The following is a 13,220-nucleotide window of genomic DNA, read 5'->3' on the forward strand; positions in this document are numbered from 1 at the left end:
AATGGTCAGTGTTCAAGGAATAATAATGTAAAAGCGAACAAAACATGTTTAATTGCTGTCACCAAATGAATCACATACCACAGGTAGGAAACACCTTGTCCACCCAGCTTCCTTTGTCACAATAAGCTTCATTCTTGCCATACAATTGACTTTTTCCAACTGGATCACAGTGAAATAATATTCTGCCTCCGTCTGGAACCTCATCTCCAGTTTTAATTGGTTGCTTACCATAAAATATCTTTAGGTTATCATCATAAATCCCAATCTTACAAAATGTTTGGAGATGGTGTTCAGTAACTGGTTCTTCAAGATCTAAAAATATGATTCTCACAATGTACTATGAAATTATCAAGTTACCCAGAAAGCAGTTTTTAGGAGAGAGCATATAATCAGCATCTATTTAGTAATGTATGTATATATATATAAACACTTAAAACAGTATACTTTGTTAGAATTAACTCTTGTAGATTTCTGGTAAAATACACACTACACAAATGTTCTTCACATACCAACATTTAAACACTGAATACCAACAACGACTTTCTCAGTTCCTCTGGGCAAGGTTCTCTACGGAGAACTGAGATGTTATAAAATCACCCTTCTCTTCTAAGTTCCTCGGAATTGAACTGTGGAACTTAGAAGAGTGCTTCAGATAATTTTATTACAAAAACTGTATTTTGGAAACACTTTAACATGTATGGTTAGCTCTTTTCCACCACTATGTAAGCTGAATAGTTTTCACTATTCAACAGTATTTGAGGTTACTGCTTCAAATTTCAGAAACAGGATATGAGTTTATGCAAATTTTAATAAAACTAATACAATACAGCTATTAATAAACTGGTTCTTCTCTGTATTAATACTTTTTATTTGGTAGACCTTTCTTCTTTTGTTATGGATATCAATATTGACAATACAAACTTGTATTTTATATGAAATGAACTGAATGGAATATCATCTGGTTCGATATGTCAGACTAAGATAAGGCTCTTGTGATTCCTTCAGTTTATATGAGATCATTATAACTCAAACACAACGAGTTTGTTAGTTGTAAAATGTTTTGTGTTTTGTCAATAGCTAAAAACTTGCAAAATTCCTACCAATAGTCACTAATTAATTAAAACTATGAAAGCTTGTGCTGGTGAAATACTTCAGTAAATATCTAACAAATCTTAATATTTGTAAGGTAGCTTGAAAATTCATTATTTCCATGGTAACAAATATCAAAATATTTTTATTCCTATACATGTGTATACACATGTATTTAGTGAGTTTACCGTGGTACTGCTTGAAATATACTTCCCTAATAACCTATATAATTTAATTTAAAATGACAATGTGTATATAACACAAAGACAAGGAATTATTATTCCATAAATGTTTTTTTTCTCAGATTAACAAAAAAGCACTATAAAATATACAGTTTCATTCATTATGATAGCCTCATATTATAATTATCTCATTATTTATTATAAACAAAGGTTCTGTACATTCAATGTGGTTGTAACATGTGTAAAATTTAAATTAGGAGTTGGATGGTTGGTTGATTTGGTGTTTTATGGCACAAAGCAGCTAGGCCACCTGTGCCAAACATCTGGTAAAAAGCTAAAATTAAAGTAAATTTAGTAAAATTCATAAAAGGATTTTAAGTTAAATAAAATACAATTTAAAAAAAAAACATAAATAGTATAAAAAACCAATCTTTACATCTAGTCTACAACATTAAGAGAAAAACTATAAAATACAAGTTGTAAAGGACTTTCTGTAGCATAACTGTAATAATCATAACTCACCAGGAAGACTAACAGGTAAGTACAAAAACCACCGTTAGTCACCTGAAGTTGGCCCTTCTAGTTTAGTTCCAGATTATTTGATGTTATGGCCATTTCAAAAAATACAGTAATAAAAGTTTTAAAAGATTTGTAGCAAAATAACTCACCAGGATAACTAACAGGTAGTTCAAACAGCAGCATTAGTCACCTGAAATTTGCCTTTCCAGTCTTAGTTTCAAGTTATTTGATGTTATGGCCATTTTCTAATTTCAAATCAAATTAGATGTACTTTGATTCTTAAATGGGAATCTCATTAAAACAGGTTTAATGTTTAAATTAAAAATGTTAAATAGCATTAAAAAATTAATGGTGTTCAAAAAACTACAAACATTTCTATGGTGGACAAGTATCACCATCACCAATAACACTGTCTAACATTATGGACAAACCTTGTGACAGAACATGTTTAAAATGGTGCCAGCGTTGAGAGTCATAATGATGACAAGAAAGTAAAATGTGGGTTATTGTGGTCTCAGTGTTACACAAACTACACACTGGTGCATCAGTTCCAGATAAAAGAAAACAATGAGTTGAAAAACTGTGATCAATGCATAGTCTAGTTAGAACAACTTCCTCTTTCTGATCTTTACAAAAGCAAGATGGCCAATGTCCAATACAGGGTTTTATCTGGAAAAGTTGGTTTTCACATTGCTCACTCCAAGTCGACTACCAACTGGCATGGAGCCGAGCCTTGAATTAGTACATGTATGGAACAGGCACAGTGGTGATGGTGCCAGAGTAGACAGATTTAGGTGCGGTGTTGGGAAGCCCATTCCCACGAATACCAATGTGTCCCGGTATCCAGAAAAGCTAGATAGAAGTAGATATTAAAGAAAATTGGGCCAGTCAGTTTTGAATATCTGTGAGAAAAAGGTGTGTACCAACGTGAAGCGATTCTAGGACCAGGTGAGAACTAAGCAAGTCAGTATAAATAGTGCAGTTTGAGTACTGCTTAGCTTCTACGTGATCCAGGGCAAGAGAAATGACATATAGTTCAGCAGTGAACACAGAAACTGTAGATGGGATTCTGTGCACAACCATCAAACAACAGCAAACCATAGCACAGCCCACACAGTTACTTGATTTTGAACCATCTGTATAAATAGGAATGGAAGGATGGTTCGAAAGATGTTCACCAAATAACAGACAGTATTTCCAATAGGTTGTGTCTGCTTTTCTCAGATGACTTAAAGATAGGTCACATTTGGGGACTGTAAGAAGCCATGGTGGGATGGGCTAACCAGTGGATATAATGTTATCCAAGGACAGACCCAATTCATCCAACTGCATCTGGATACAAAGGCCAAAAGGAGCAATGGCAGATTGTCTGCACTGAAAAATTATGGCCCACCGAGAAAGGAAAATACAACCCCAGGTGGGATGCTTTGGTAAAGAATGAAGTTTCGAAGCATATAGTAAAGACAGTTGCAAATGGTAGAGGTGCATAGAAGGTTCATGAGACTATGTACAAGGTCTGAACTGGGAAAGTGTGGAAAGCCCCAGTGCAGAGCCGATGTCATTGATGGTGAATGAAGTACAGCATCTTTAAGGCCAAGGTACTGGCAGAGCCATAGACTAGTGACCATAGTCAAGTTTCGATTGAATAAGAGCATGATATATCTTTAGCAAAGAACATCGATCCGCTTCCCAAGTGGTGGAAGAGAGAGCATGGATGATGTTCAGTGCTCATATACATTTGACCCATAGCTACTTGTTGTGTGGTATAATGGTCAGCTTACGGTAAAAAATAAACCACAAGAATTTTGTCTCAGGGACCACAGGCAGCACAACTTCACCAATACGGAGTTCAGGATCAGGGTGAATACCCTGTTGATGGCAAAAGTGCATGCAAATGGTTTTAGAAAAAGAGAATTTAAAGCCGTTTGCTGTGGTCCACTTCAGTAAACAATTGAGGACAGTCTGTAGCTGCCACTCAATATACCTCATGCTCAACGACTGACATGAGATGTGAAAGTTGTCGACATAGAGTCTGTTTGCAACAGTAAGAAGGAGTTATTTAGTGATGGCATTAATCTTCATACTGAAAACTGTGACACTCAAAACACAGCCCTGAAGGGCTCCCAGTTCCCCCAAAAAAAGCCGTGAAAGTGTCGAACTCATACAAACTTGGAACTGCCTGTCCCTTGCAAATTTTTTTAATAAAAATGGGCAAATAGCAATGTAACCTATATATATGGAGGTCTTGCAAAATGCCATACCTCCATGTTGTATGATAAGCCTTCTCAATGTCAAAGAATATTGATACAAGATGTTGTCGTTCAAGAAAGGCTTCTTTGACTGACGTTTCAAATCAAATCAGGTGGTTCATGGTGGAGCACTGTTGTTGGAACCCACACTGTGAGGGCAAGAGGAGGTTGATTGATTTGAGGAATCAAATGAGAGGAGCATTAACCATCCTTTCTAAGGTCTTACAGAGACAGCTCATCAAAGGAATTGGACAGTAGTTTGAAGGAATCTTGGGGTCCTTTCCAGGCTTAGAGAAAGGTTGGACAATAGCCTGGTGCCAATATCAAGAAAAACATTTTCTCCTGCCAGATCTGGTTAAAAACAACCAGAATAATAGCAAGAGATAGAAGATGCAGCATTTCATAGTGTATATCATCAGGTCCAATCAATGTACTGCCAGACCGATGAAGGGCCAGTTTGAGTTTCACCAGTATAAAGGGACGATTATAGTTATGGAGACAATCAGCTCAAAAGGAAAGAGGTGATTGCTCTGCCAGAGTCTTGATGGCTAAGAAGGTGGAGGAAGAAGCAGAAGTGCTAGATACCTGGCAAAAGCTTTCACTAAGAGTGTTGGCAATGCTCTGGGCATCAGCTACTTCCTGGCCATTAGAAAACAAGATTGAGAGGGAAACAGAATTATATTGTCCACTGATCTTTTGAATCTTGTCCAATATGACTTTGGAACTGGTGGTAGAAGATATGCTTTTTTTTTCTTAAAAATACAGACAATTAAAGTACACCTGCCTGCCTACAGACTAGTAGTTTGAAAATTATTACACACACAAGCATGTGACCAATTACTAATTTTTTAGTTGCTGGTGGATTTTAAGACAAGGAAAAAAATATCAATTAAGGTTCAAATATTTCTTGATAGTATCTGGCTACTTGAATGTGGCCATGGATACATTGGTAAAATGAAGATACAAGTTAAATTGAAAAACTACAAACATTAGTGTTATAAAAAAGACATGCTGACACTTACAGTAAAATAATTGCATTACAAGTCAGAGAAAAATCTTATCAATATATTAGAACGATACATAAATAACCCCATCTAGTGAAGAGACAGATTACTAAAGACTTTACAGTCATTTATCTGAATATTCTCTAATCCTGGTTATTACTATTGAAAAATACAGATACAACACCTATAGCTATCAACAGTAGTAACAGTCAGCTCTAGTGGAGAACACTTTCATCTTCTGTTCCTCAAGTTTCAATTCCTTATTTTCTTAAGAAGACAGACCAATGTTTTGTTTAGACATGTAGCGTGTTCCACCATCAGAAAGACTCTTCCTTTTGATTATAAACCATTTTTTTTTACTCACCTAGTGTTATATTAGTATAATGTTCTAACTTACTCTAGTACAGTACCTCTAGCCTGACAGACAGGAACATTCTGAGACCACTGATGTGTGTTCATACACGTAATATTTGTGGATCCTAAGAGCTGATATTGGTCTTCACAGCTAAACTGGACAAAACTGTGTTTGTACTTCATCACCAATCCAGGACTATGTGGGATTACTGGACATCTAATGCCTGCATATAAAGTAATCAATTACTATTAATCACTAAGTTCCTAATAAATGTCACATTAGAGGGACACTTAGTGAAGTGAACACCTCCACCACAAAGTGGTATTAAAACAAGGTTCGCACAAAATATGAAAATATGTCCATATGTACATTGTTATGAAAAAACACAACATTCATCCACCGTTGGCAGCACAGATAATAACTAATTTCAAACATATTGTGCATGACTCTCATTGGTTTTTATCACCCCATACAAGATGTAAGTTTGCACCTTGCATTGGTTACTTGTTACATACTAATTGTAGTTTTTATTATGAATTTTGAACAAAATGTGAAAGAAAATGAAAAGTATAATAGAGACTTATTTATTACAAGTTCAAATGATTTTGAGGGTTTGAAAATCACAAAAACATTCTCCAATGCACAGTGCCACTCTACATTCTTTACACCAGGTAGTCACCATCTTTCATTTCCTATGCACAGTGCCACTCTACATTCTTTACACCAGGTAGTCACCATCTTTCATTTCCTATGCACAATGCCACTCTACATTCTTTACACCAGGTAGTCACCATCTTTCATTTCCTATGCACAGTGCCACTCTACATTCTTTACACCAGGTAGTCACTATCTTTCATTTCTAATGCTCAGTGCCACTCTACATTCTTTACACCAGGTAGTCACCATCTTTCATTTCTAATGCACAGTGCCACTCTACATTCTTTACACCAGGTAGTCACCATCTTTCATTTCTAATGCACAGTGCCACTCTACATTCTTTACACCAGGTAGTCACTATCTTTCATTTCTAATGCTCAGTGCCACTCTACATTCTTTACACCAGGTAGTCACCATCTTTCATTTCCTATGCACAGTGCCACTCTACATTCTTTACACCAGGTAGTCACCATCTTTCATTTCTAATGCACAGTGCCACTCTACATTCTTTACACCAGGTAGTCACCATCTTTCATTTCCTATGCACAGTGCCACTCTACATTCTTTACACCAGGTAGTCACCATCTTTCATTTCCTATGCACAGTGCCACTCTACATTCTTTACACCAGGTAGTCACCATCTTTCATTTCTAATGCTCAGTGCCACTCTACATTCTTTACACCAGGTAGTCACCATCGTTCATTTCTAATGCACAGTGCCACTCTACATTCTTTACACAAGGTAGTCACCATCTTTCATTTCCTATGCACAGTGCCACTCTACATTCTTTACACCAGGTAGTCACCATCTTTCATTTCTAATGCACAGTGCCACTCTACATTCTTTACACCAGGTAGTCACCATCTTTCATTTCCTATGCACAGTGCTACTCTACATTCTTTACACCAGGTAGTCACCATCTTTCATTTCCAATGCACAGTGCCACTCTACATTCTTTACACCAGGTAGTCACCATCTTTCATTTCCTATGCACAGTGCCACTCTACATTCTTTACACCAGGTAGTCACCATCTTTCATTTCTAATGCTCAGTGCCACTACATTCTTTACACCAGGTAGTCACCATCTTTCATTTCCTATGCACAGTGCCACTCTACATTCTTTACACCAGGTAGTCACCATCTTCATTTCCTATGCACAGTGCCACTCTACATTCTTTACACCAGGTAGTCACCATCTTTCATTTCTAATGCACAATGCCACTCTACATTCTTTACACCAGGTAGTCACCATCTTTCATTTCTAATGCTCAGTGCCACTAAATTCTTTACACCAGGTAGTCACCATCTTTCATTTCTAATGCACAGTGCCACTCTACATTCTTTACACCAGGTAGTCACCATCTTTCATTTCCTATGCACAGTGCCACTCTACATTCTTTACACCAGGTGGTCACCATCTTTCATTTCCTATGCACGGTGCCACTCTACATTCTTTACACCAGGTAGTCACCATCTTTCATTTCCTATGCACAGTGCCACTCTACATTCTTTACACCAGGTAGTCACCATCTTTCATTTCCTATGCACAGTGCCACTCTACATTCTTTACACCAGGTAGTCACCATCTTTCATTTCCTATGCACAGTGCCACTCTACATTCTTTACACCAGGTAGTCACCATCTTTCATTTCCTATACACAGTGCCACTCTACATTCTTTACACTAGGTAGTCACCATCTTTCATTTCCTATACACAGTGCCACTCTACATTCTTTACACCAGGTAGTCACCATCTTTCATTTCCTATGCACAATGCCACTCTACATTCTTTACACCAGGTAGTCACCATCTTTCATTTCCTATGCACAATGCCACTCTACATTCTTTACACCAGGTAGTCACCATCTTTCATTTCCTATGCACAATGCCACTCTACATTCTTTACACCAGGTAGTCACCATCTTTCATTTCCTATGCACAATGCCACTCTACATTCTTTACACCAGGTAGTCACCATCTTTCATTTCTTTTCTTTTTTGTTGTACTCACATGTACGTGACGTTGTCTTTGTCCACTTTTCTAGCTCCTGAGGATGAGATGTTGTTTAAAAAGTGCCAAGAAATGCTTCTTTTCCAACAAGTCTATCAAGAGAAGTAAGGCTATGTCTTCCACATAAGGGTGATAAGACCTTTCCCAGGAAGACATAACATTTGGATATACATTTCCAATAATGGATTCTTACCAGTTTTTAGCAGATAACTGTTATAATAATTCTAAATTGAGATATCAGTTGGGTGAAAAAAAGAGCCCCTTGTACCACTTCACATGTTTACGAAGGTAATCAATTTGTCCAATTTGAATATCATTTTTACCAACTAGTCTCATGTTGATACTATAACCTAAAACTATATTGGGTTTGGTTATTGGTTTAGTTTTGTAATCATCTTTTCCACTGTATTTCATTTCACTTTTATGTATTGTACTAATCAAAGTTACAGGACGTTTGTCCTTCCATTGAAGTGTTAAAATATTCCATTGCTTTTTGATCTCAACATCTCCCTTCTTCAGAGGTGCAAATTTAGACATGTTCTTCTGATTAGTCCTAACTGTTCCACAAAAAACAGTCTTATTTTGAAAATGAAAGTTGCATAATTTTGGATTTGTATAGTAGTTATCAGTTTATAATATATATAAATCATATCTATTACAATTTCTGTCTCACAATCATATAATACAGAGATCTTTATTTCAAATCTATGGTGCTTGCTTGGAATGTATTGCTTGAAAACAATACGACCCTTGAAAAGAATCAAAGATTCATAGATAACTATTTCTTGAAAAGGAGAAAAAGATTACTTAGCTTTATTATTTACCATTGTGAGTTCTTCTCATACTTTTCAATATTGATTGTTTGCATTTGGTTTTTCGTTATTTGCAAAGTGCAAATTTCTAAGAACCTCCCTGAATCATTCTTGAGTAATGTATTTTGGATTAACTGGAGTTCCTATAAGGGGATCATTCTTCCAATAATCAGCCAACACGTACGTTTTTTACATAAACATCACCAGATCAAAACAAGTGTACATTTCCTCAGTAGTTCTATCTTCCCGTTTCTTACTTCATGAAGTAGAGGGAGTGTCACTTTCACTTTCTTTGGAATTCAAGGATTTACAAAACTTATAACATCTGTTTGTTTCTCACACAATATAACTCATTATACTTTGATCAAATATAACAGTAAAGCATTCATATTCTTTAGATTTATCTGTAAGTCCAGCATTTCTACTATCAAACAAATGAAGTCTAATTCACTTGTGGCTTCTGATTCACTATCTAAATCACATTCATAGCTTCAAACAATTGAATTTGATGATGATAAAAAATGTGAAATGTTTTCTTCACTGGAATAATTATCACATGCTAATACTTCAATTTCATCTTTTGATGAAAAAAATTATAATTTCATTCTCATAGCTGATGCACCCTTCCTTTTGTACTCCACGACCTACACTGAGAAAATGATTCTGATGCAATGCTTTGAGTGGGTACAGGCACTATGGTGTGAAGGGGCTGCCAACTAATGTTTTTAGCCTGCATAATCAATTGATGATAGCTGTACTGTATGCAAAGTATGAAATCATCAATTAACAATGGCTGTCTTTTTCTAAGAAAATAACGACTGATGATGGCCACTGTTTAAGGGTTAACGATAGAAGTATTTTTATCACTAAAGTAAGAATACTTGTATGGTAATTTATAAAAAGATGAGCCTATATGTGATACTATGGGTCTATAGTAATTTATTATTTTCTAAACTTTTGGTAAAAGATTGGAATTCCAAAACTATTTTGGACAAACCATTTTCTTTCTGGAGGAGTTAGGTTCATACAGTCTTTAACCAATTTATGAAGACTGTTGAGATGGTTGGTTTTAACCTTTCACATATATATAATCGTTTGATAACTATTGAACATTCCTAGCATAGTCCTTTTATTTTGGAGAAATACTGGACCACGTTTATCAGCTTTACAAATCACAATATCCAAATTGTTTAATCATTTTAAGATTTGAATATCTTCAAATTTTTCTGAACTGACTTTGAAATTCATTATTAATTCTTTACATTTAGATCTAACAATATAACAATATCCATATTATCAGTATCCTTAACTTTATTCAAACTTGTTTTCATATATGTAATGAAATCTTGCAAACCTAACAATGTTCAGTACATCCATCCTTTACTACAATATTCGATAGTTTAATAATTTCTATATTCCTTTTTAAGTTAACACAAGTTTCAGTTAGTAGTTCCAACTTGTTTAGTTTTTTTTCCTCTATTTACTGTCTCTGTTTAGTAAAAAAGTAATACTTCTCTTCCATTTCCAGTTTATATTTTGCCAACTTCAGTATGTGTCCAAAAACAATGCAAAAACTTACTGTCATTTATGGACCACTGAATAAAATTAATCAAATATTATATGAAACTAAATATAAAATAAATCTAATGGAGAAAACAGGTACGTATAAAGTTCAATATCAATTTTGGTCACACATATGTTAGTCAAATTAGAAGAAACTTGAAATAAACATAAGAGAAATGTTAACAACAAAAGTGAAAACTCTGCACTAGCTGAACATGTAATTTATTCTGAACATATTCAGTGGGAAAAACTGTTATTTTGGCTCAACTGAATAACGTCACTGCTAGAAATATTATAGAAACCGTCAAAGTAATAAAACATGGCAGAAACAACTTGATTTTAAATATGGATGAACAGTTAAGAAGATCAGAAAGTACAGAGATGATGTGACCATCTTTTTAGAATTGGAAACTAGTAATCATCATATGCCTACATCTTTTGTACTTATGTATCACACGGCAACTGTTTTTTGCACTCCTAAAGATGAAGTGAAAACATGTTGAAACATGTAAAGTGACTTTTACAACCAATGATCGATTTAAATAAAGATTTTAATTGTATATTATGATGTGTTTTTATATTGTGGATTTCAGATCAGAGATTTTGTTTTCTTTGTATTTTCTATAGTATCATATTTTTCACATAATGAAATTCTTACTAAGAAATGTTATCTTTAAGCTTAACTTCTGTTAAAAGTAATGGTTACAGATAACAATCACACTTTGGATAGTCCTGTTTCTAGTTCTCTAAATGTGGTTGAGGTAACATGAAAACTGCAGCATGACATGTTACTTTTTGTAGGTTTACTGGTGATGAAACTGTTTCAAGGGATAGTTGCACTGGACCTTGCTTGACCTTCTGTTTGGAAGAGAGGTAATTGTGCATTTTTTTGATTGAGAGAATGTTATGTCTATATGCAGTTTGGGCTTTTTTTTTGTTTGTTTAATAATGGGAGAGACTCGGTCTGACCTTCCATCCATAGAGAGCCAAGACTTGCTCGTGAAACCTGTGCCATTGTCTCCCAACTTTTCAACACCTCCTGTTTATAAAATGTTTATTCACTTGACTTGGATTTCCCTGCCACTCACTTGTTTTATTTTGTATTTTCTGAATTCAGCAAAAGAAATTTTTATTTTATTTTATCTTAATTTTGTTGCCATATCTTCTACATTTTATTCCACCTGTCACATGTAACTGTACACTTCCCTTTGTGCAATCTTCTACATTATATTCCACCTGTCACATGTAACTGTACACTTCCCTTTGTGCAATCTTCTACATTATATTCCACCTGTCACATGTAACTGTACACTTCCCTTTGTGCAATCTTCTACATTATATTCCACCTGTCACATGTAACTGTACACTTCCCTTTGTGCAATCTTCTACATTTTATTCCACCTGTCACATGTAACTGTACACTTCCCTTTGTGCAATCTTCTACATTATATTCCACCTGTCACATGTAACTGTACACTTCCCTTTGTGCAATCTTCTACACCTGTTCCACACGTAACTGTACACTTCCATTCTGTCACATGTAACTGTACACTTCCCTTTGTGCAATCTTCTACATTATATTCCACCTGTCACATGTAACTGTGTACACCTGTCACTTGTGCAATCTTCTACATTATATTCCACCATGTAACTGTACACTTGCGCCCCTTTGTGCAATCTTCTACATTATATTCCACCTGTCACATGTAACTGTACACTTCCCTTTGTGCAATCTTCTATTTTATTCCACCTGTCACATGTAACTGTACTGTGCACACACTTCCTTTGACTGTACACTTCCTTCTTCCTTTGTGCAATCTTCTACATTATATTCCACCTGTCACATGTAACTGTACACTTCCCTTTGTGCAATCTTCTACATTATATTCCACCTGTCACATGTAACTGTACACTTCCCTTTGTGCAATCTTCTACATTATATTCCACCTGTCACATGTAACTGTACACTTCCCTTTGTGCAATCTTCTACATTTTATTGCACCTGTCACATGTAACTGTACACTTCCCTTTGTGCAATCTTCTACATTATATTCCACCTGTCACATGTAACTGTACACTTCCCTTTGTGCAATCTTCTACAAAGGGATGTGCATATCAGATCCAAGAACCGTTGTTTTTTTACATCACGTAACCAATCAGAAGCAAAACCCTGAATTACCAGAAACCAAAAACAAAAATAGACACGCTCATTAGTAAATAACACCGAATAGAGAGAAGAGTTAAAATATGGAAAGGTAAAAAACTTACTTTGAATTACTAGATAAATAGAGATTGAATTTTTTGAGGCTTGGCAAGTATAGGTGCCTGAGTGGTGATACCTGGTGTATAAAAGTATTCTAGAACATACTTCTCTTCTACAGTCATAAGGATCTAGAAAATTAAAAGAAGAATATAAGAATATTTGCATTGTATTTAAAGACACTCAAACCAACACTAATTACAATAAAAACTCATTATATTTGTGATTATCACACACATTTACATATAATATGTTTACAATTTACCAAAATGTATATAAAATTTTTAATCAACCTAATATGTATTTAGTAAGTTAGTCAAGTGATGAAAACCAAACAGTTAGTGCCATACAATTATAATTATTATGACAAAATGCCCAGTATTGCCACATTAGTAATTTAGTTACTACTTATAACATCACCACCTTTAGAAATTATTACCACAGAATGCTTCACTAACAGACAGCACAATCCAAACTGATTTAATAACTTTAAACAAATTGGATAATAAAATATTTTA

General features: G+C 35.0%; 1 protein-coding gene across 3 annotated transcripts in view; it reads right to left on the reverse strand.

Moving 5' to 3' along the window:
• Nucleotides 1–13,220, reverse strand: part of LOC143230312 (uncharacterized) — a 138,336-nt gene that overhangs the window by 28,903 nt on the left and 96,213 nt on the right. For 2 of the 3 annotated variants that reach the window (XM_076463628.1, XM_076463618.1), the window contains 3 exons: nt 12,711–12,833; nt 5,454–5,621; nt 79–312 (listed from right to left, as the gene is read on the reverse strand). The exons of the other annotated variant lie outside the window; for it this stretch is intronic. In XM_076463628.1, coding sequence (XP_076319743.1) covers nt 79–312; nt 5,454–5,621; nt 12,711–12,833 — 525 coding nt within the window. The remainder of the gene's footprint in view (nt 1–78; nt 313–5,453; nt 5,622–12,710; nt 12,834–13,220) is intronic. 3 annotated transcript variants of the gene reach the window in all.

Source organism: Tachypleus tridentatus, chromosome 1 (genome assembly GCF_004210375.1).
Source record: "Tachypleus tridentatus isolate NWPU-2018 chromosome 1, ASM421037v1, whole genome shotgun sequence".
Taxonomy (NCBI): Eukaryota; Metazoa; Arthropoda; class Merostomata; order Xiphosura; family Limulidae; genus Tachypleus; species Tachypleus tridentatus.